The 25,905-nt window shown below is 42.9% G+C and overlaps 1 protein-coding gene across 1 annotated transcript in view; it reads right to left on the reverse strand.

The window, feature by feature from the left end:
* SNTG2 (syntrophin gamma 2) overlaps positions 1–25,905 on the reverse strand; it is a 381,958-nt gene that overhangs the window by 185,729 nt on the left and 170,324 nt on the right. The window contains exon 3 of the mRNA XM_018559229.1: positions 6,814–6,951. Coding sequence (XP_018414731.1) covers positions 6,814–6,951 — 138 coding nt within the window. The remainder of the gene's footprint in view (positions 1–6,813; positions 6,952–25,905) is intronic.

Raw genomic sequence — 25,905 nt, forward strand, 5'->3', positions numbered from 1 at the left:
TTCCGCCCGGTAAAGGGGAGGAAAAGACGGGCGGGGGGGGGGGGGGGGGGGGGGGATCATAGGGTTGAGGCTTAGAGGGGTTTATAGGTATGGTGGTGAATGAGGATGGGTGCAGTTGAGATCTCTCCCTCTCTTCTCACAATGAGAGAGGAAAGGGGGAAAAGCCGCAAACTGCAGACATTGTTTACATTTTGTGACAAAAACATAAAAAACCGGCGCACAGACTTAAGTACAGTATAAAAGTAACTGTTTAATAAAGGTTAAAAGTAATGCACTTACAGGATGTTAAAAAACATCTCGCCTGTCTCGTATCAGATGAAAGTCTGATCGCCAGAAAAATTCCAGAATGCCAGCGGCTTGATAAAGGAGGTGAACCTCTGAAACGCGCTGCCTAGCAACACCTGACACCTGACGACCCGGAAGTACTCAGCAGCTGTGACCCTGCTTTGAGGAGAACCAGCCACAGCAGTGCTCAGCCACTGGATCAGACCTGTGTCTTCCATCACAGGCATCCTGGAATCTTTCTGGACTGGACTGGACTCTGCTCTCTCCATATCCTGATATCAATCTTGGACCAGCAGCTGAGATCGGACTTCCATCTGATGCGTGACAGGCGAGATGTTTTTTAATATCCTGTAAGTGCATTACTTTTAACCTTTATTAAACAGTCCTTTTTTACTGCACTTAGATCTGTGCCCCAGGTTTTTATGTTTTCTTCACAGTGTTGTTACATTGATGTTTCCCTATCCAACTAACCAGGCTGCAGGATCAGTGAATACATCTTCTCTGGATTAATCAGCAGTTTAACTGGAGCTTCTTTGACACTATCAAAATACAGTCCATAAACATTCGATCTAGTTGCGCAAGTTGATGACTTCTGTTTTATGTTGAACTTACATTTTGTGACACCGGTGATTGGTCACATCGATTACATAGTACAGAGCCAATGAAGCTTGCAACCAATCAGTTTCTCTCTCTCATTTTCAAATCTGACTGAAGAGAGATGCTGATTGGTTGCCATGGGCAACTGCTCCAGATTTTAACAGCTTCAGTTTTGATACATTTCCCCCATTGTGTCCCGTTTGTCAGTATTTTATTGCAGATCATGCAACCTCAAGTAGTCCCACCTCAGGCCCACCCACTCTGATGCATTTTACCCAATCAGGGCTTAGTCGTTCAAAACAGCATTCGCTGGGCCTCCAGTGCGTCCCTGCAACTTTTGAGGAGGGGTAGGCTACCTCCTGGTACACCTGCATTTAATTTATCGACTGCATTAATATGCTCCCACTTGGAGACTCATATAGATAGAGTTAGGACCACACTTTGCAGAGGTGCCGTGACGGTGGCAGTGTGACTTCTACCTATTGTTGGCCAAAGGTTTTTGCAATTAAAACCTCTGCTTTTAACGCATACTGTTAGACAAGGTGATTTGTTTTGTTGCAGGCAAGCTGGCAGGTCTGCTAGGGACTTTTTTTGTGTTTTATTTTGTGTTTTGTACAAAATAAGAGGAACTTGCATGTTGTAGACAGACATCGTGTATATGGACATTGTTTTCCTACATGTGCATTTAAAATGCATGTTAAAATCAGGTCAGCAGATTTCCATCAACTTCAATGGAGTTGTATAGATGACAGTTCAGAGGCTACCTTAGAACTGTTTTACATTTCTTTGGACACAACAGGTCCTTCTAAGATTGTTCAGATTGAAGGCAAAGAAGGCCAAATGCAGCATTTTCTTGTCAAACATTGTGTTTTGCATTCAAAGGCGTGCATTTGAGCAGCACTGAATTTAAATAAGAAAAAAAAAAAAAAGTTTCCATCCGTTTAAATGGCTATAAAGCCTATGAGGGAAGGCACAACATTTTTTTTTACAATCAGGTAACGGTCTTTACAACTGCTCTAAAATATTTTTCTTTCTAAATAATTTTACTGAAGTCCTATGTAGATGAGCAAAAATGTTGCTGCATGCAGAAACATAAACAGTTAATGTGGATCTTACAGCAATATTAATTTTCTACCGCTGTTAGGTACAGCTCTGACCCACATTCTTGAACGCTCTGACAGATGGATAATCGTTCATAAGAAAGCAATAGTTCCATCTAACTTTTTTTTTATTTGCAATTCTCCATTCAAAATTACATTCTGGATTTGGCATGAAGAGTAGGAGAAGGTAATCGCTAAATTATAGGGGTGGAGTGCAATAACAGTTTAATGGCCTTTTTTTAGGTAGAATTCAAACATTAAAATCCTGTAAAACAATGCATGTGGTTTATGCATGTTAGAAAAATTAATATTCTGCAGACGGGTAACAATTGTCAAGTTACAACTGAGCTCAGGCAACTATATAAAGAGAGAATCTGCCATTACTAATTTTTAAGAAGAACCCTGGTGAAAGTGTCTGTGAAGGTTCTCATTCATCCAGGTCATGGTATATCTGTAAAAAATAAGTCAAGGCAACTGGACTTGCTGTATTTTTCTTGAAATTGAAAAATTGGGAGAGTTGTCCCTAGATGCAGCGCTACCACAAGGGTGGGGGTGTCTGGGTGTGGGTAGGAATGATGGGTGTGCTGCTTCTTATAGATGCGGACCGGGGTGTCCGTCGTTTGCCAAGGGGATCAAAGAAAAGGGGGAGTACAGAAGCGCTACTACCATATATAAACTGAATAGAGATGGCCAACTTACCAGGAGGGCCGGTCCAAGTGGTGAGACTCCAACGCTCGAGGGCACGAGCGGGGAGCCCGGTGACAACGAGCGGTGTGTCTGCAGAACGGAGCGGGTGAGGACGGGAAGTGGCGGAGGTAAGAGCTGGGTCTGGTGTGGCAAAAAACAGAGTGGCTACGCGTTTCAAAGAGCTTGTCTTCTTTCTCAAGCCGGGTAGTGAGGAGCTCGTGCCCTCGAGCGTTGGAGTCTCACCACTTGGACCGGCCCTCCTGGCCACATACCCCATCGACAGGTCACCACCTCCATTACCATCCCTTATCTTCCTGGAACACCCGCCGCTTGTCAGCAAGTGCCACATTCCACCCCCCCGATCCATTTGGCGTCCTGCCTTGAATAGATTGAAGTCTCCCAGCCGTCGGCTCAGACAGCCTGTCATCCAGCATCGCCCTTTACAACTGTAACAGCAGCCATCATTACTCTCTTCACGTGTGCCTGCAATAACCACCCCCCCCCCTTCCTGCAACACATACCCAGGCTAGCATTTACACTGTGCCCCCCTCAGCCGAGACCCACATACCTCCTAATTGCTCACATATCCCCCTGAGTGCTCACCACCCTCACCATTCATGGACCTACACCCTTCGACCCCTCGCCGCTGATTACGGTCCACCATCCATCCATTGGTAAGTTGGCCATCTCTATTCAGTTTATATATGGTAGTAGCGCTTCTGTACTCCCCCTTTTCTTTGATCCCCTTGTATTTTTCTTGAAGACGTTTCACTGATTCACTCATTGAGAAAGCTGGTCGGATGTCCAGTGAAACGTCTTCAAGAAAAATACAGCAAATCCAGTCGCCTTGACTTATTTTTTACAGATAACCCTGGGGAAATTCTTTTTTATTAACCCTTGCAGTGGGACTACCCCTACACTGCAAGGATTAAGCGCTCATTTTGATTTAGGGACGTAAATAACAAAGTTATACCCACCAGATCCTCAGAGCAGGCTTGCTCTTAGGCAGTAGAAAAATGTCACCAGCACACCATGACTTGAAAAAGCAAAATATTTTATTGCCAATAGCTGTATCTCATTGGCAAGCGCTTTCGGGGCCTCGCAGGGTCCCCTTCATCAGGCTTAGAGATAACCATATCTCTAAGCCTGATGAAGGGGACCCTGCGAGGCCCCGAAAGCGCTTGCCAATGAGATACAGCTATTGGCAATAAAATATTTTGCTTTTTCAACTCATGGTGTGCTAGTGACATTTTTCTACTGTTCATGTGTGGCGGTGCCATCTGCAGTCATTTCGAGCACCCATCTTCATCAAGTGGGAATCCCGGTAAGGAGTGCGGTATGGTTCCTGTTTCTGTTTGCTCTTAGGCAGGTCCCTTACGCTTCGCTCCCCCTTCACTCCAGCGGTCTACGTTCCGTGAGTCATCGTGTTTTAGACATAGTGTATAGGATGTGAGGATGCTGAGGGACATACCTTAACTGCAGTGCACTGTCCTTCCTTCTGGAGGGTGGCTACATTTGTTCCCCATGGTCCTTGTGTGTGTTGTAAAATAGCCACCACTCCAAGCTCACTCCCATGATGGACTACACTCTCATGTTTAGTTAGCTAATATGTATTGAAGTTATGGTCCATCATAGGAGTGAGCTTGGAGCGGTGACTACTTTACAACACAGGGACCATGGGAAACAAAAGTAGCCACCCTCCAGAAGGAAGGGCAGTGTCAGCACCAATTCTGAGATGATTTGAGGATCTACAGCCGAGTGATGCACAAATAAGCTATATTTTGTTATTAATGTACTTGAATGCATTTTTAAGATGTAACTCCTGAGTTTAGTGTCACTTTAACATCTAGACATCTGAAGTCTGTAGAATACTGCTCTCTCCCCATGCTAAAAGAACGGTATTTAAGAATCAGTTCTAAGACCATGCTGTCACTAGCACCCACTGGCTTAGACTAATGATCATGAATAATCAGCATGGTTTCAGTCATATGATCACTATAACAGCCAATCATGGGGATCACATTAGGTTTGTTGACAAACACTGTATTGCACTGTGACAGCTGCAGTTTACCGGCATCAGCTGTCTTTGTGCCGCTCTTTGTGTGAGGCACAGTGCGATACTGTGTTTAAAAGGATAATTAACCACTTGAAGACTCTAGATATATGAAATACATCCTAAATAACAAAGTTTTGAGGATGCATCTTTTACGTCTTGCTCCTCTCCCTTGCTGCCTCCCCTCTCCACCCACTGCTATTACTGGCAATTAATCATTATCAATAATGCATACTCAGCCAACGAGAAATACGGCACCACAACCCTACTGTTGTACACAAATCATAGTTAAATACATTGGGCTTTAAAGGTGTCAAAGAGCTTTTCTGATGCCATGGGTATAAAGATGGCCGATGGGGGAGCACGGAGCCATGTTAGGGAAAGAGTATTTGTTACTACAGTGAATGGTTGGCGGAGGATACTAGGACAGAGAATACTCTTCATCCTCTGAGAGAAGAAACCTGCTGCCTTCACCTCTTACCCTACACCAGATTATGGTCTGGCTTCCTCCCATTTCAGGAATTTTTTTAATCAAATCATTCAAGTGGCCACTGCTGTCCCCAGAAATGTGGGCTCTACACCTTGGTACACACAAAATAAATGCTCTATTTTGAAGTAATTTTAAAATTGCCTCCATATGTTCCTGAAGAAGTGTATGCTAAATGTGTTAAAGATTGGGGCACTGGTCATCTCTTCCTTTGTGATGAACTTTGATATATCTGTACACGATTCTCTTTGCTTAGTCGAGTGGCTTTGGGAGGTATCTTGTATGGACTATATTGTGCATTTTGCATGTTTATGATGAAGCACATAATTTTGGGGCATTTGTTTTTATTGTGCAGTTTTTAATATTTACATGTAAATAAACAATGGTATGTTTTATGAAATTCTGCAATTGGATGTGTCTTGGCACCTTTTTAACCCCAACGTATATAACTATGATTACTGGCAACTGATGACTACTGTAAAAATGATAGCTGGGATTTGCTTTGAATTACACAGTTTTAATGCATTCAATCCTATGCAACACTACACTTAGAGATAGTCTGCAAGTGTCATGGAGTAAAAACAATGTAACAAATGTATTGGCTTATTGTGTTTACTAGTTCATTCATATCTAGCTTAAAGATGTGACATTAGATGAGTATACCATCAGTTAAAGAAAACTTTTAGGAAAAAAATAAAAAGTATTAATTTTTAACCCCTTTATTTCCCCTTAGTTAACCATAATCAACCCCAATTTTTTTTCATTTGCACATAACTTTGCTATGCTCTGTACCAGAAACATGATTTTAGTTTCACTTTAAATGGGACAAATTATAAAAACATAAACTTTTGATTTACATTTTATATTTATTTTGGATGATTGAAGTCCACAGAGCTTCACGTAATTCACTAAGCTAAAGGGAAAATTCCCTTGGAAAATGAACAGACAATTTGCCTTTAGTAAATCAATCCCTGTGTGCACACCACTGCAGTTTTACTGTGTTGCAATGGCAGCCAATTAGGGTGTGCAGCGTGCTTGTCAGTCTATAATGAACATGCTTACAGTAGGTGAGAGTTACTACATGATCTTGTCAAATACCTACTACTCTTTTATTGTCCAATCACCTAGGAGTACAGTGGGCCATATGCATGGAGCATTTGTGGCAACACAGTGACTTAGTTTTTAGCTTTTCAGCACTGGGGTCCTCAGTTTAAATTCCAGTCAGAACACTATTTGCATGTAGTTTGCACATCATTCCTGTGCTTCCTTTGGTTTTCTGGTTGTACTGGTTGTACTCCAGTGTCCTCCCCCACTCCAAACACATGCTGGTAGGTTAATTGGCTCCTGCTTAAATTAGCCCTCATATGTATGCATGTGAGATGGGACCTTACATTGTCAGGTCCTTGAGGACACGGACTGTATGTAAAGTGCTGTGTAAACTGATGGAGCTATACACAGTATATGTCTGTAATAATACATCCTGGAATTATGACTTTTGCTGGAGTTCCATTTTGGAGTTTCATTTTGGGCATCAAAGATTTTCCATCATGTGGAAATACATGTTCTGCAAATATTGGCAGGAATTATTCAGACAGAACACTTACATTGGAACTTGGGTTGGTTCCACTGACACAAACCACGTCCTGCTTCTGAATGGTCAGTGCATCTTTAGTGAGTCTGAGTCGTACATCAATAGCATTTTCTGAACCTTCATTATACAGCTGTGCAAAACCAGTTTTAGTCTGTGAAAAATGAAAGAGAATTGGCCAATAAGTAAAAGGTTACACACACATTTGTACAACTCTACAGTATCAAGTGCAGCCATTGTTTAACAGATATTGTTTTGTTTTTTTTCATAGTCATGCTTCATGTGGATTCCCCCTTAACTTACCACCGTCAAAGACATAATATAAAACATGGAATGATCTAGCAATCATGATGACAGAGAGATAGATCTTCAGCAGCATGGCTACTGAACTGATTTGCTGGTTAATATTCTTTTTTTCCAAACTATTTTCTTTAAAGGAAATATTCTTTCTTTTCAGACTATTTTCTTTAAAGGAAAACTATAATAGTTTTTAGTCAGTTTTTTTAAATCTGTTTAAAAAAAAATAGATTATGAATTCTAGACTGTTGTTTTATATTGTTATATTATGAACACACAACTGGTGAGACCAACTAAACCATCCCCCCCCCCCCCCGGTTGGAGGAACCCAAACACTGATTATGTGGTGCCTTCCCATTCATCTGCTCTCTAATGTGACCCCAGACATGACCTCTCTACTTTTAGGTCTCATCTCAACTTACCACACAACTCCACAAATGCTGATATGCCTTCTGGGAAGATCCAACAATTACAGATAGGCAGCCAAACCAGGGAATAGAGTGACAGAAAAAAATATAATTTATTAGGTGTACTATGGATTGGGAAAAAGCTTGAGGAAAGTGGAGGTTTACTTAGAGTAGATGCTTAAATGGGGTGAATGCAAGTTAAATTCACTGGAACATTTTATTATCATTAAGTTACCTCCCTCTTTAACCTTGTCCATAGTATCACCTAATAAGCTCTCACAGGCAGGGCCCTCCTTACCATCTTGTCTTGAATTGAATTGTAATTATAATGTCTTCCCTATATTGTAAAGCGCTGCACAAAAGGTTTTCAAACACTGTGTACATTGATATCTTCCTATAGAGTCCAGTGACTGTCATTTGTAGAAACAGCTCTGCTTGGTTTACCTTTCACCAAATAAAGCAACCCACAAACACAAAAGAAAGGGTTCGCATGTACAAGTCCTAGAATACAAATAGAAATAATTTGGTAACATGACCTGCACCTTTGTCTAGGACAGCATAATCTGTAAATACTGCCCTGCAATTTGTCACAACAGTGAACCAATTTAAACAACCCATCTATGCAGCACAATATAATTCTTTAATCTCCATTGCTCGGACCACCAATCATACATTGAGGTTCCATCCAAGCGATATTTATGGGCAGTAAAGGTCTTTTTATTTGCAGTTTCATCCATGTAATTATGCAGTGCACATTAAGGTACCTCCTGAGCCACATTTGTGCTGAAACATTTTGAAATTTGTCCTTCATTTAAAAAATGTGCTTTGCTTTTCTGTTATCTGAGTATGACCTTTATGTCTCACTATGTCATATATGAACAGTTCTTTTTAATGATAATTTATAAAGATCATTATTCATCAGGTTTTCAAAAAGAAAAAAAAAACTAAAATATTTCATTTTGTTTCATTTGTGCAACCATGTCATGTTTAAAAAAAAAAAAATCCAAATTAAAAGGTCTTTGCAATAGAAAGTGGCCCTCTGTTCTAGTGCTTCATCCCCTGTAAACCTCTTTGGCATTGACACTTCTAAAAGTATACGATACCTATGTCCCTTGCCCTGCACTGTGGTTACATCTTCTGACCCCTATGCCAGTGATGAGTCCACTAGTGATGTAGGGGTGAGGAAATTAGAACCATGATGCTCTGTGGGGCACATGTATCCTACACTTGCAGAAATGTTGAATACTCAAGGGTCTTATGGATGTTGCAGTTTGGATGTTCACTTTGAAATAGCCAATAGCAAACTAGCTATTGCACTCGCCCTCTGCTGCTGTCAATCACTAGAGGGGACCTGATGGAGAACTTCAGGTCCCCTCTGCTGATTGACAGCAGCAGTGGGCGGGTGCAATAGCTAGTTTGCTATTGGCTATTGCAAATTGAAATAGCCAATAGGAATCTAGCTATGCATTCCTATGGTGATTTTTTTATTCTTTTTTTTTATTCTGACGGCAGCCAACGGCTCGATGTCAGAAGAAAAAAAAACAGAGCAGGGAAAGGTTTACTCTGCTCGATCAAGCAGAGTAAACCTTTCTGGGAGAAAGTGTTTCTCTCTCGGTCGACCGGGAGCCGCAATCTAATAGGGGGAGACTCCCGGAGCGCCCGGGAGAGTTGGGTTGACTGGAGATCAGTGTCCCTGGTTACCTGGTAACCAGGGATGCTGATCTGTCTGTGCAAGTGGCTGGAGCCAGCCGTAAGTTGACGGCTGGCTCCGCCCAGCAGTAAGTAGCAAGCTGTCGGCCGGCCAATGGCCGGCCGCTCGGCCAGTTTAGGCTTTCACCTCGGCACAGTCAAGCCAAAGCATATGCCATCAGCTCGACTGAGCCGCTCGGCCGACTGCGGGAGCTGTACGGGCTATAGTGAATATCTCGTACAGCAGCCCTTCGTTTTTACTGAACCGAAGGAGTCCTGGTGCCGAAGCTAGCTGAAGGATCACCCGAAGCTACGGCTAGATCCTTCAGAAGCTTAGTGAATAGACCCCTAAGTGAAAACGAATTGCCAAATGTTCTTAATACAGTATATCCTGTTGGGACAAGTTCAACATTCCCATTTTCCTGTATTTGTTACTGGCTAACATGACACAGCAATGTTTTTTTTCATAGATGATGCTTTTTCTGCTCAGAGAAACTGACTTTCATTCCAGGTGAGAGTTGCAAAAAAAATAGTTGTTGGCTAGTTTAGTTTTTCCAAAGAGGACCAGTACTGATAAAGTGAGAGGACCTCTGCCCTTGCTGCAAATAGCTAATGTAAGAGAAATGTGTCACCTTTTTGTCAAATGTCACCACCTTACATTGAGGGATTTCACTGTAGTATTTTCAGGGGGGGAAATAATGGTGACCATGCCTGTCCTCATGGCTGTGCCTTGCCTATGTGCCCTTTCCCCTTTCTAATGATCCCTCGTTACTGTTAATGTAAAGATTTAGATTTCCCCTTCTGGGCAAATTCTTCATTATATGAATCTTATTTTATTTTTGTTTATCCATCTCTCCCTTTCTCCTCCCCTCTCTCTGTCTGTGTCTCATAGAACACTACTAAGAGAAGAAATGTCTGAGCCCTGTAACCAATAAACCTGTACTGAAAAATGACAGGGAAGAAAAGTTTGAATTTGATCGGTTGCTATGGGAGCATCTTTACTGTGTGCTGGATCTATCAAAATGTCCTATATTAGGACTGTCTGCATTGCTGCACAGCTACTAATCTGATTCAGACTTTCATTCTATAACTGTCATTTTATAGTGAAGGTTTCACTCTGATTGGCTTGTGCCTGGCAAGCCGAACAATTCTTTTCAGATGCAGACTATAAGACAGTTCTGCTCCCAGACATTCTGCTAAGCACCTGACACTTTGATGATAGAGTGCTTTGCATTAACCTATGTAAGCTGGGGTGTAACTAGAAATCACAGGTCCCCATAGCAAAAATTTGTAGAGGGCCCCCCAACCCGCACCCCCCTCTGGTGCCTGAACTACAGCATATATTATTATTATATATGATTAAATGCAGTTTACAATAGATCACTGTCCCTGAATGCAATATACGTACATCCAGAGACAGTGATCTATTCAAAACTGCATTTAATCATATCACGTACATTTCGTGCGGACTGTCGCTTACAGATATGGCAGCTATAACCTGGTCATTAACCTCCCTGGTGGTAATCCTGAGTGTTGCTCGGGGTTAATTTTCATTACCAAAAGCAGTAACCCCATGCCACACTCGGGATTACACAGCGCGTTACTTACCTTGTCCACTCCAGCCAATACATCATGCCGGCATCTGTCTTCTGGGTTCGGTCCCCTGCGAGCGCCTGCGTTGCAGGGGGCGGAACTGGCGGGAAATGTAAAAATTAAAAAAATAGAAAAAAAAAAGAAAATAGAAAAAATAGAAAAAATACCTGAAATAATCAGACCGCCAGGGAGGATAACTTCAGTGAGTACAGCAGCCACATCTAAGTGGGACACCTGACATTCCTGTCGCAAGAATCTGTATGTTTCTGCTGCAGGAATGCCAGAACGTCCTGTGTAACGAGGCCTAATTCTTTAACAGTGCCACCAAATAAGCTGGGAAAATGGGATTTACAATTACACAAGGGGGGTTAAAATTATAACGTAAAATACCACTGGGGTTTATCATTTGTAACCCCATTTTCCCCAGCTTCACTGGTGTGGCAATGTTATTTTAAGTTATAATAACACTGCCACCCCACAGAAGGATTACGCAGTGCAATATATAACACACTTTTCCTAATTTCTCTGGTTTGGCAGTGTAAATACAACTAAAAAAAATCTGCTTCGCCATCTCCTCCAGCTGGACACAGACAGGAGATAACTCCGCCCACCCCTGCTCTGCACCGTGACTGGCAGGGAAGAGGATTGCAGATTTAGTGTCCTTAGGTTCCGTGCGACGGTAACATTTTTGACTTGCGGCCGCACGGAAAATAAGGACCCCTAAACCTCCCTCCTGCTCCTGACCGGGCCCCCTTCTGGCGCGGGCCCCATAGCGCCCGCATGGGTCGCTATGGCGGTAGTTCCGCCCCTGTATGTAAGCTTGCATTTTGTTTATGTATTATTTCCTTTTTTTATGGCATCGTATAGACTTATTAACAGAATGTAATGTCAGGGTTCATATATGAGCTCTATCACAGGTGGCACTATCATTGTTGTGGGGTCTGCAACCAGGACTGTCCCTATAATGAGGTAGCCTCAGGTGGCATCCTTTTGGATCATGTCGGGTAGGGGGCAGTAGGTGTGCCTGTGCCTCCACGCCGCCGCCCCTTTCCGGCTAAAGTGTCCCAGGTTGCTAGGAGCTCTTAACAACCTGTAATGCACTGGCCGGCATCCCGGCCAGCTCACTGATGTCACCTGTTGTTTTGTGGTCTGCAACCAGTGATGTCAGTGAGCCGGGCAGCATGCTGGAGAGATGTAACAACCCCCTGGCCATGCACCACCAGCATCCCCACTCATTTCCCTTCCCCCCAGCCCTTCTCAAGCAGAGAAAACTCTTACGACACCCATGTACATGAGTTCGACTCGAACATCGCCTGTTTGAGCGCGCAACATTGGGTAAAGGCATAATGATTTTGCCCAATCATGGCTCACCTGTCAGATGACGGCAAACTACACAATTGGGTGGAGCTAACTGTCACTGCTAGCTCTGCCCATTTGTTTATGTTTTGCCGGCATCTGTCAAAATGCCATTATGTGGCGGGAGTCCGCGTGGAGAAGATGGGACGTTGGTGGTCGTTTTCTTTTTTTTATTATTTCTATTTATTTTTTATTGTTTCATTTTTTATTTCAATTTCATCGGGTCGTTGTCATGGACAATGCTGGACAGCGTGATTGACCAAGCTGCTGCTTGTGGTATACTGAGACGCCGCAGCTGAAGCGGATCCCGACAATTATGTTTGGATCCGCCCAGCTGTGTGACTGACAGCTGGCTCTGCCTATCTAGAGGCAGAGCCAGCTGTACCCGCCCCCTCCCCATCCGTTCTGCCAGTCAGCGCTGGCGGATCAGAGCTGGGAGGGGGGAATCCAGCCCCTCCCCTGTCACGGCAGAGAGCCGTGACAGGATCAAGGGGTGAGCGAACGCCGGTATGTGTTCGCTCACCTCCCGATCTACTGAGCCGACCTGTGACAGTCTCATTGTCACAGGTCGGCTAGAACTATGAGGTGAGTGAAAAGCATTCACCTCATAGTTCTCCTTTAATCTCTTAATAGTACAGGAACTGCAGTTGCAATAAAGTAAAGTAGAGGTCTAGCTAAAACTTTTGTTTTTCTCTTAGTTGTTACAGCAGTCTGTTTCATTGCTTCCCCTTACTTCCTGTTTTCTCACCCCCTAGAACAGGATATTTGGGGAGATGAGCACTGACAGAAATAAAAAAATGAGTTGAGTTGCAAGGTTTAGAACTTTTACTGTCTCTCCATAATGTGATTTCTCTTCACGACCTATCCCAGTTACTGGTGACATCAGGGACAGTAAAATCTCCCCAACATGGAGACAAACATTCATAAAAACTTCATGGAGGTTTTAAATATTCCTGAAACATAAAGGGGTCTATTCACTAAGCTGCCGTAGGCAGCCGAGTGAATGACCGACCTAAAGCGAAGTGAGCCGAACGCTGTTCGGCTATTCACTTCAGGCTGGTAAATAGAAAACGATTGTGCGGAGCTAGCAGTGACAACTAGCTCCGCCCAACTGTTTTATATTGTCCGGCGGGTTCTGCTGCCATCCAAAAAAATAAAAAAAACTCTCCCGGGCGCTCCGGGAGTCTCCCGCTCCCGGCCGCCAAGTAGAGAAACACTGCTTCTTCGTTTTTTTCCTTTATTCTGACACGGAGCCTTGTCAGAATAGAAAAAAAAAAATTGTTGGCCATAGGAATGCATAGCTAGATTCCTATTGGCTATTTTAATTTGCAAAAGCCAATAGCAAACTAGCTATTGTTCCCGCCCTCCTCTGCTGCTGTCAATTAGTAGTTGTGGACCTAATGGAGAACTGCAGCAGAGGGCGGGTGCAATGCTAGTTTGCTATTGACTATTGCAAATTGAAATAGCCAATAGGAATCCAGCAATGCATTCCTATGGCCAAAATGTATTATTTTTTTTCTATTCTGACACGGCTCCGTGTCAGAATAAAGAAAAAAAACGAAGAAGCAGTGTTTCTCTCCTTGGCGGCCGGGAGCGGGAGACTCCCTAGGACCAGGGAGAGTTAGGCTGTTTGGAGATCAGTGTCCCTAGTTAGCTGTTAATCAGTGACGCTGATCTCTCTGCAAGTGGCCGGAGCCAGCCGTAAGATCACAGCTGGCTCCGCCCAGATGTCAGAAGCAGGCTGTCGGCCGGCCAATGGCCAGCCGCTCGGCCAGCTTCGGCTTTCAGAGCGGCCCTGCCGAGCTGAGGCATATGTGTTTCGCTCGACTGAGCCGCTCAGGAGCTGTACAGGCTATAGTGAATAGCCCGTACAGCAGCCCATTCGGTTCTACTGAACCGAAGGGGTCCTGGGCCAAAGCTAGCCGAAGGATCGGCCGAAGCTACGGCTAGATCATTCGGCTGCTTTGTGAATAGACCCCAAAGTGTCACTAAAGTCATGAAACATAATTTGCCATATTTGCTCCAGCATGCCATTATAACACCTCTCACTATTTTTGAAGGGTAATTCTACTTTGCCAGAGGAATTTTGTGAATATGGAATTATCGCCTCCAATCTGGCCCCCAATCCCCCCTGTAATTAACTTTGGCCACACATTCCTTCCCCTCTGCTGGTGCGTTGTACTACCCATACTCCATACATAGAGCCCTGCGTTCTGTATTTTACAGCACTTGAGAACTCATTGGTCAGCATGTTCACTGGACTGCCCTGACCAATTAGAAATGCTTCTTAGCCAAATTAGAGGGGGTAATTCCAGTCTCCCAAATTTGCCTGGGAAAGTGAATTAGCCCTTGGAATTCCTATGCCCATTCAGTCCATAAATACATTTAAATAGATGCTGTGAACCACATGATCAAAATTTCCTGTATGCCTGGGTACACATTTCATTCTTCCTTCCTAATATCTCCTATTGTAATCACACATGTGGAATTACTATGCTCAGAAACTAGCACACTGTTTTTTTTACTACTCCCCCCACGGCTCCACCCTTTCTCCCTAATATCCTGCCATATCTCCGCCCACCTCTGTATTTTGCCAGTCTCTCCTACTGCCTGCATGTGACATGTGGAGTAAGGCATTATGGGGATGACCCAAAAGCACAGAAAAGCAGCAGAAGCTGATACTCTTGTTCTGAATAGTTAATATGATTCGGGTGCCTATAGACCTATATAGATTTAAAATTAAACACAATTGGGCAGGCTGCTTTAATTTCAGTTTGCCAACAAAAGGTTAACCATTCAATAAAACAACATACAATCTACCACATTATATGGCTTAGTCCTTGATGACATTATTGCATTGTGCTCCAAGTTATAGCATATGGCATAGTACTTGTAAAGTAAAAGACCTGTAAAGTATTATCTCAGACATTGCTAATGGGTCATACACGGTTATTCACTAAGCTGCCGAAGGCAGCAAAGTGAACAACCTAGCAGACGTGAGCAACATTTGGCTATTCACTCTGGCTCAGTGTGGTTTATTTCAGCCGTACATCGGCTGAAATCAGCTGTACATCGTCTGCCTCCGGTCAGCCAAACATGCTCTGCATGTTCAGCTGAGTCAAAGTGCAGAGGGACTTCAACTCAGCCGATCCAACATCTGGATCGGCTGAGCCGAAGCTCCAGCAGATCACTTGCTGCCGTTCACCTCTATTCACATAGGGGCCGAATGGCAGTGAGTGAATAGCCAAATGCCACCGAGCGGCATTCGGCTCGGCTATTCTGCTCGGTACCTCCGTGGTACCGAGCAGAACAGAAAATCAGTGAAAATAGTAGAACAAAAAAAAATATTTACAAAATCTAAATAAATAGTCAAATTAAAAAATAAATAAAGATATTTTTTTTAAAAATTAAAAAAAGAAAATCAATTGGGTTGAGCTAGCAGTGACAGCTAGCTCCGCCCAACTGTTTCCTATTGGCCGGCACCTGCTAGAGACTTGTAGCAGGTCCTGGCCAATGAATAACAACTGGGCCGAGCCGGCTGTGATGTCACGGCCAGCACCTCTCAGTTCTTATTGTTTAATGACAGATCAGCATCCCCAGGTCATTTGGGGATGCTGATCTGTCATTACAACTGGGTGGAGCCAGCTGTGAGAACCAGCTGTCATTTGCAGGGCGAACGGCCGGCCTTTGGCAGGCAATTCGGCCCACTTCGGCTGAGTGAAGGCGAAGCATATGACTTTGGCTCGGCTGAGCCACTCAGCAGCCCCTACGGCTGTATCCTTCGGCTCAATAGTGAATAACCTTCATAGTTTTACCTCATTGCAAGTGTATATAATCCCTAACAATGAACATTTCCTATTTTCTCTCCTTTTGCTATGTTAAATACATCTACCATTCAAAGCGGTCAAAAAAACTAACGGAACAGAGTTCCGTTTTGCTGGACCTGATCGTGTCTGTTTACAGCAGATTAACCCTAATCTGGCACGATCAGGTCCAGCAAAACGGAACTCTGTTCCGTTAGTTTTTTTGACCTGGCTGGAGACGGGCATAACCAGGTGTAACCAGACGACTGTCTGTTTACCCCTGGCTGCCCATAGAATAGCACTGGGCATCTGTTTAGGTGGATCTGAAAAACTGACAGGCGGACCCAATCAGACTACCGGTGAAAAAGGGGCCCTACTGCCAGGTAAAAAAAGAGGAGAAAAGCCAGAACAAAAAAAAAAAACTAATACAGCTATAACATCTAAGTACTGGTAAGCTGCAATGAATTAAATGGATCGTTTTTGGTTTCAAATACACTTTAAGTAAGGTGCCGTGTAAAACAATGTAGGCCGATGACACCAACAAAGATTATAAAACTGATAATTAATTCAAACTTTTTAAAATTATATATTCGATTGGTGGCATATGAGTTAAACAATAGATCATCCCTACAAATTCCATATTCCTGTGTTGTGTTTTGAGACTACAATGAAGATGACAAAATCAATCATAACTAATTAGCTGCTGACATACTGAGCATAAAGTAATTAAAAAAGACATTAGCGCTTGTTTTCTAATGATTAAGATCATGTAGATTGAATACCAACTGGTAAGTACTAGTGCTGCAAACTAATGCCATTAACTGTTCTAGTAACTCGGGTCCCTGAAGCTTTTCAGCAAGACGAGTGTTGAAATTAATCCTGGAAGTCGGGAAGCACAATAATAACAATGTGTTTTTTTCCCAGTATTAAAAGAAAATCAAGCTTTCTGACTTCGAATTTATTCTCACGTATTTAATAGTGACATGAAAAGGCTGATTGATGATATTGGTTGGAATGCCCTTCTGTCTTTTATTTTCAGATGTCTTGGGTACACTGATACATCCAGTTCTCAAGACTTCTCAGCCACGTCCGCTAAAAAGCTTTCTTTAAAGGTTCTGCTGCTTTGTAATGTAAAGTAATGAATAACGAGAATCTTGGGAGGAATTACATCACCTTCTAGGGACTGAGCAAATAAAATGATTCTGCCCTCTGCCAAGGGTCTCATAGGTATAAGTAGGCACTGGGTATTTCAAAGTAATATATAAGTAATTCAACTTGCTAACACTTATTGCATTTTGTTATGTGTGTCATGACTGCATACCACATTAGTAAAAGGAAGAACTAAAAGTATATAGAGTGCTGTTATAGTAGACTTCAAATCAGATCAGATGAAGTCAAATGTGAAGCTGTTCACATAAGAGATTCCCAATCTTCAAAGAGAGTCACACTCACAGGATACAATGCAACATGTTCAATGTAAACAGGGTCTAAGTATTGTTTTTTTCCAATTTTAGATTTCCGTTCCTGTGTTTCTTACTCCCAGTGTTGATCTTATAGATTTTATGGGCAGGGTACTCTTCAGGCTCCTTTCACATTTAATAAACTCAAAGAGAAAAGCTCATAGCTTAGCAACACTTTTTTTGGTTTTTGTTACATGTATTAAAGTATATGTGAACCTAGTCACTGATATCTCATATAAGCTTTAGCATGTTAATGCAATTTCAACAGTCATTTTAAATAATTTTAAATAGTCAGCTTTTATTAAAATAATGTTACATAGTATTTGAGGTTGAATAAAGACATAAGTCCATCAAGTCCAACCTATTGTGTGTGTGCATTTATGTTTGAGTTGGTGTGTGAGTGTGTATTAGTCCATGTATGATTTTGCTCTTAGGCGTACCTGTACCCCTGTATATTATGGTCTCCAAAGAACTCGTCCAGGAGTTTCTTGAATGATTCCACACTCTTAGCTGAAATCACTTCCTGCGGCAGCGAGTTCCAGACCTTAACCGCTCTTACTGTAAAGAACCCCTTGCGCCCTGTGTGTTGAATTTTTTTTACACCAATTTTTGGTTGTGCCCTCTGGTCTAGTTACGGAGTTAACCGTAAACAGTTTGTTACTAAGGCTGCTGTCACCCTTGAATAGTTTATACAGGAAAATCATGCCCCCCCTTAATCTCCTAACCTCCTAAAGAGAACATATTTATTTTTAACAACCTTGTTTCATAGTTCAGGTCCTCAAACCCCTTAATGAGTTTGGTTGCCCAGCTCAAGGACATCTTTTCTGAGTATCAGTGACCAAAACTGGACCGCATACTCCAGATGTGGCCGAACCAGTGATCTGTAAAGTGGCAAAATTATAGACTTGTCCCTGCAATACATTCCCTTCTTAATGCAAGACAGAACACTGCTTGCTTTGTTTAGAGCAGCCTGGCACTGCGAGCTGTTATTCAATCTGCGGTCTATTATGACACCCAAATCCTTCTCCGTTTCCGACTTCCCTAGTTGCATACCCATAAGTGTATAGTTCATTTGTCTATTTTTAACTCCAAGGTGCATTACCTTACATTTATCGACATTGAACTTCATCTGCCATACAGTTGCCCACTCCCCGATTTTATCCAGGTCCTCCTGTAATGTTATAATGTCTAAATCTGTGTCTACTACCCTCTCAATTTTCGTATCATCAGCAAACACTGAGACACGGCTATTCACTCCCTCCCCGATATCATTAATAAATAGGTTAAAAAGCATGGGACCCAGCACAGAACCCTGGGGCATGCCACTCATGACCTCTGCCCAGTCTGAAAAGGTGCCATTTACTGATACTCTTTGTGCTCGTTCTTGTAGCCAGTTTTCTATCCACGTGCACACGAATTCATCTATGCCCATAGCCCTTAGCTTGTATAACAAGCGTTTATGTGGCACCGTATCAAAGGCTTTGGAAAAGTCCAGATATACTATGTCCCCCGTCCTCCCTCCATCCAGGTCTCTACTTACCTCTTCGTAAAAGGTCAGCAGGTTGGTCTGGCAAGAACGATCCTTCCTAAATCCGTGCTGCACATCACTTATTATACTATGATCCCGGACGAATTCCACTAAGTAGTCCTTAATAATTCCCTCCAACAGTTTACACACTATGCATGTCAGACTAACTGGTCTACAGATCCCTGGTTGGCATTTTGACCCTTTTTTGAATATAGGTACCACATTAGCCCTTCGCCAGTCGCTTGGGACTCTACCAGCCATTACGGATTCCTTAAAAATTAGGAACAATGGTCTCGTTTTATCCTTGTTCAGTTCCTTGAGTATCTTGGGATGTAGATTATCAGGTCCTAATGCTTTATTTGCATTTAGTAGTTTAAGCCTTTGTTGTATCCCAGTTTCCATCAACCACTCAGTTGTATTCTTGTTAAATTTTGTGTTTTATCATGTACATTGAACCCGTCTGTTTCCTTAGTGAATACCGACGAAAAGAAAGTATTAAGCGACTCGGCCCTCTCCCTTTGTGAGTAACATCCCATTTATGTCCTTTATTGGGCCTATTTGTTCCTTTCTCCCCGTTTTACTGTTTATGTACTGATAAAAATTGTTGGGGTTCTTTTTATTAACTTCGGAAATATATTTCTCACATTCAATTTTAGCTGCCCGGACTACCAGTTTACATCCTTTATTACATTCTTTGTAGTTTTGGAATGCCAATACTGTCCCCTCCATTTTATACTTGCTAAATGCTACTTTTTTTTCTTTAATGTGTTGTTTTACCATTTTATTTAGCCATATTGGCTTCATTTTTGATCTTTTACTTTTGTTACCCAGCGGTATACACCTGGTAATAGCATTTTTTTATTTGTTTTTGAAACAGTCCCACTTTTGGTCAAAGTTTAATTTTTTTCAAATACGTTTTCCCATTCGATTTCACCCACTATGTTGCGTAGTTTATCAAAGTTTGCCTTCCTGACGTTTAGGCTTCTCATCCGACCCTCCCCCTTGCCTTTCTTGCACACAATATTAAAAGCAATCACCTTGTGATCACTATTACCCAGTGTCTCCCCGATTACAATATCCTCGATTAACTCTGTATTATTGCTGATGATCAGATCTAGGATGGCGTTTTCCCTAGTTGGGACCTCAACCATCTGGTCCATGAAATTGTCTCGCAACATATTAAGAAAACGTGCTGCCCTTGCCAATTTAGAAGTTCCATTAGCCCAGTTGATGCTTGGGTAATTGAAGTCTTCCATTACCACAACATTACCCTGTTTCCCCGCTATTTCTATTTGGGATTGTAGGTGGGCCTCCTCCTCTTCCCCTATATTTGGAGTTTTATAACAGACACCCACAATAAGTTTACGGCTATGGTCCGTTCTATCTAGTTCTAGCCATAATGATTCACACCATCTCCACCATCTGACGTGATATCGTCACGGATGTGCATAATGAGGTCATTTTTAGCATATATACATACCCCCCCCCCTTTCCTTCTTGCCTGCCTGTCCGTCCTGAACAGGTCGTACCCCTCTATGTTAGTAGCCAATCGTGTGTGCTATCTAACCACGTTTCTGCTATTCCTACTATATCGTAGTCCTCCTCGAGTAACATAACTTCAAGGTCTTATATTTTATTTACTAGACTTCTAGCATTGGTGAACATACTGTGGCATTGTGAGGCAATACCACGGTGTTAGGTGGCCTCAAAGTCACCCAGGGTTCTCAGCCAGAGGGGCTGAGTGGCTCCAGGAAGACATTACTGGTACCAGGAGAGAACTGCCTTTTCAGTTCTTTCTGGGTTTTCTGGATCAAGGTTGGGATCCTGGAGCCAGGAGATTTCTTAGAGCTCTGGGTGGGAAGAAATCTCCATTCCTGGGTCCATGCTTTGGTGGTGACCAGCACCTGATTGTGCACCTGTGTACATCCCTCATGAAGTGTGTGCTGGGATGTGTTCAGGGCCCCACCTGTGAGTCAGGAGAGCTCCACCCCGGAGTCAGTGTGGAGGCCAGGGCAGCAGGGAGCTGCGGGTTTGTGAACCATATTGAGAGGATTGGCATGTTATTGCTGTTGTCTGGAGGAACCAGACAGTGGCCCTAAAGATTGAGGCCGGAGCAGCAGTGCTGCGAGAGAGACTTGTTAAAAGACTGGGACACCTTGAGTGTACGTGACAACTCGAGGATTGGTGAGCCCCTATCTGTTATGCTACAGCAAGCTATTTATGTTGGATTTCGTGTTATCTATCGTTTTGAAAGCAAATAAACTGCATTGTACTTGCACCTCCGGTCTTCAGTGGAGTGTCCTTGTTACAATACATTTAATTTTTGTACTTTTACTGGTTAAACGTTTGCTCCCTTCTTGCTCCCTACTACTATTTTTAATTGAACCTGTTATGATTGGTCCTTTCCTAGTTGGTCCTTTGAAGGAATAACAACAAAGCTACACGATAATACACACTATATTACCAAAAGTATTGGGACACCTGCCTTTACACGCACATTAACTTTAATGGCATCCGAGTCTTAGTCAGTAGGCTTCAATATTGAGTTGGCCCGCCCTTTGCTGCTATAACAGCTTCAACTCTTCTTTCTGGGAAGGCGTCCTCAAACGTTTAGGAGTGTGTCTATGGGAATGTTTGACCACTCTTCCAGAAGCACATTTGTGAGGTCAGGTACCGATGTTGGACGAGAAGGCCGGGCTCGCAGTCTCCGTTCTAATTCATCCCAAAGGTGTTCTATCGGGTTGTGGTCAGGACTCTGTACAGGCCAGTCAAGTACCTGCACCCCAAACTCGCTCATCCATGTCTTTATGGACCTTGCTTGGTGCACTGGTGCGCATTCATGTTGGAACAGGAAGGGGTCATACCCCAAACTGTTCCCACAAAGTTGGGAGCATGAAATTGTCCAAAATGTCTTGGTATGCTGATGCCTTAAGACTTCCCTTCACCTGAACTAAGGGGCCAAGCCCAACCCTTGAAAAACAACCCCACACCATAATCCCCCCTCCACCAAACTTTACACTTGGCACAATGCAGTCAGGCAACTACCGTTCTTCGGGCAAACGCCAAACCCAGACAAGTCCATTGGATTGCCAGACAGAGAAGTGTGATTGGTCACTCCAGAGAACACGTCTCCACTTCTCTAGAGTCCAGTGGCGGCTTGCTTTACACCACTGCATCCAACGCTTTGCATTGCACTTGGTGATGTAAGGCTTGGATGCAGCTGCTCGGCCATGGAAACCCATTCCATGAAGCTCTCTACGCACTGTTGGTGTGCCAATCTGAAGGCCACATGAAGTTTGGAGGTCTGTAGCTATTGACTCTGCAGACAGTTGGCGACTTCTGCGCACTGTGCACTTCAGCATACGATGACCCCGCTCTGTCATTTTACGTGGCCTACCACTTCATGGATGAGTTGCTGTTGTTCCCAGTTGCTTCCACTTTCTAATTATACCACTAACAGTTGACTGTAGAATGTTTAGTAGCAAGGAATTTTCATGGAACACCTGAATCCAATGATGTGGAGGGGTGTCGCAATACTTTTGGTAATATAGTTTATATACACCATACCCTAGTTCGGTGGTCGGATCCCTAATTTGTCTAAGCTCTTTGCACTAAAAACCCCTCCACCCTGCGTATAATATAGTGGAAATTTTCTAGCCTAAGTTCCCATATAATTTCTATTTTTATACGTATTTATATTTTTGTATTTGTTTTCCTGTATTTTATTGCATTGATATGGTGGTTGGTCTGCACACTGCAGAGGCCAGGTACAACCCCTCTTCTTTGCCTGCATACTCATTCTCCTCTTTCCTTTTGTCCCAATACATACTGCCAAACATGCAATAGTGCACAGGCACGCATGGAAGTGTGCAGTACGGAACATGCGTTGAAACACAAACGCACAAAAGAAGACGTGCACGCACCAACAGGGTGGCACACAGGAAGTTGCATAGGACATGCACTAATGGGCTGGCCTATATAAACAAGCTTGTAATGTGCACAGGTTGCTGGAAGATCTTCAGCTTGTTCCTGTCTCCCTGTGATCTGATCTGTCTGCTTGATTCTTGCACGCTGCCTGCCACTGACCTCAGCCTGTGTGCAGGATTACTCTTGTGCCTTGTGCCTGGTACCTCGCTGATCTGCTGCTCTCGACCTCGGCCTGTGGCCCCAAAATCTCTCCTGGTTCTCAATTCTGTACTTCGCTGCCCGGCTGGCGATGACCTCGGACTATATCCTCGACCTTCTTCTGTCTCCTGTTCCACTCAGATCCCCAGGGTTCCTGGAGTCACGCAGTGCAGTCTGCTTCATCGGCACTCGTGCCACTCTGTGTCCACACACTCCCTGTCCCCACTTCCAAGAGGTGTTGGACAAGAGGCGCAAGGGCAGCCCCCTCATCCATTCGGTCTCTGCTCAGGTACGTGACAGTCCCTCTACTTCTCCTCTGCTTGCTCATTAATCTTCTTCTCCTACTGGCACACCCCGCTGCCAGTGGTTCATTATCTAAGACCGCTGCATTATTTTGGACCTTTTAAAGAGGCAACTAAAATGATGAGCTGTGATGAGGCAGTGATAAGTGACATAATCCATCTTGGGTTACTCTTAGAGCAAACACCCTGTGTCCTAACAGATGGGATCGCTCACAAAAAAACATTCACTGCAACTCCTCCCATATTTAGCACAAAGTTTGTGGCCTGGGCAGGCCCACATTAACATACTTAACTGTCAGCATACGAGTAGGTACACCCGCACGGACGTGCTGGCCGAGTGAGCGTAGGGTGGCGTACCGCTGCATACTCCCATAGAGAAGGACAGGGGCTGTGTACGAATCACACGGAGCAACTGTCCTTCCCAGGAGCTGCCTGATATGGCTGTGCAGGCAGCACGGAGCTGTACATGCCAGCCTTTTCTAGTGTGAATGAGGGCTTACCCTTGCTTAAACAACAACACTGACCCTCCCTGATGTAAAGTTAACCTTCTAATTTCCATACTCCCCTCCCCCTGCATACTCTATGGTGATGACCATATTTTGTCCCTTTGGCCTCTAAAGCCTCTGTGTAGGAATATAATTTGCACTTTCTGTACATCCTCCCAAAACTGACATAATGCACCTTCAGATATAAAATATATTTAAATCATTTCTAAATACTCTTAAAAAATATAATAAATAAAGAAAATACGGTCTTATAAAATGTTAGTTCTCCTGGGTATTGCAGGAAGCTCAAGTAGCTGAGTTGGGCTGCGTGATAGTTTTGTGGTGGAAGTGAAATGTCAGTCACAGTGACATTCCGGTATTGATTGTTTCAGCCACTTCTCGGCATTTTTCTTGTTGCTGCTTGGCAATCTTCGATATGCTTGCAGAGGTCACGAGAGTACAGCAAACAGGTCAATGTCCTACAACCTTTCACTTCCAAGGACAGAACTGATTCCTTGTTTAATAGGGATCAACGCCATGTTTTCCAAGACCTGGCCAGCATAACTTAAGTTCATTAAAAAGGTGACTTGGACTGATGGGATGTCCAGGAAACTATATAGACTTCTCTTGGCAGATCAGTCTGAATTTTCTGGCATCTTGACCAAAGTGGCTAAACATATTTGATGTTTTTCATGAAAAGAAGAGCAACTCATAGTGATGCTTAGACCAACGTACTGGGATTTTCCTTTAATTGTGTAATCTGCTGTAAAAATATGTCAACTGAAATCTTTTCATTTGCTATTGTATGCCACCAGTTTGTTTTTGTACTCGTTTTTAAGTTAACTATATGCCTGTACACTGTTGCTAATAGCTTGTCTTTCCACCACTATAAACTGCCGATTTACTTATTACATGTATTTATATAGTGCCCATCATTTATGCAACAGCTTACACACTGCACATTCACATCAGTCCCTGCCCTCAAGGAGCTTACAGTCTAAAGTCCCTATCTCACATGCACGCATAGGAGGAGCCAATTAACCTTCCAGCATGTCTTTGGAGTGTGGAAGGAAGCCGACGCAAGCATAGGAAGAACATGGAACTCCTTGCAGATAGTGTCCAGACCAGATTTGAGGGTTCGAACCGGGGACCTTAAGTGGTGAAAGTGCTAACCACGAAGCCACTGTGCTGTCACAGTTACAACAAAACTTACCAACCACGCCATTTAGGATAACATTCAAAATAATGATTACTAATATATGCAGTACATGTATGATGTATGTATATGTATGTATGTATGTATTGCATGTATATATTTAAAGAGATCCTGTCATCAACTGAAAAAAATCACAGGTAACAGAAACAAATCTAATATTTTACATGCTTACTTGCAGTGTTTCTTTCTCTAAATGACTTTTTATTCACTTGAAATGTGTCTTTGAACTTGCCTTTTGTAAAATATAAAAGATAGAGTTGTGCCAAGTAAATAGATACCCAACATGACAAGCTTAGAAATTGCATGCGCCTGTGAAACGACGACAAAATACAGTACCCCAAATTGTCCTTCTCTAACAGTTTAAAAGCCTGTACAGATCATCAGTTTAGAGTTAGCCATGATTATTGGCCCTAGAATTATTGCCGTCACTCTGGTGCATGTGGGGATACCCAACATGTGTAGCACAATCATTGTTTTCATGCATAGGTACACCTGACGTGTGTCTAATATCATGAAGCGTAAAAATTCATAATTGCCGCCATTTTATTCCAATGGGGGTTTTAAGCAATTTTCATGTGTGCAAAAAGAAAAATCCCTTTGGCAGCGAAAGGGGTAAAGATGGTCACACATGACAAAGTTTTCCTTAGATACATTTGCCTTCTTCAAATACAATTGTAAAAACTTTATACCAAGGGTCCTCACACATGGCCAAAAGGTTCTACTTCAATAAGATCAGATTTTCTTTAAGTTAATACATATAAAACTGTACTTTTTTTTACCATCTTTAATATAAAACTAAATATATATTCATTTATACAAAAAATGATGGAAATGATTCTAAAACAGC

Source organism: Nanorana parkeri, unplaced genomic scaffold, assembly GCF_000935625.1.
Source record: "Nanorana parkeri isolate BGI_ZX_2015 unplaced genomic scaffold, ASM93562v1 scaffold383, whole genome shotgun sequence".
Taxonomy (NCBI): Eukaryota; Metazoa; Chordata; class Amphibia; order Anura; family Dicroglossidae; genus Nanorana; species Nanorana parkeri.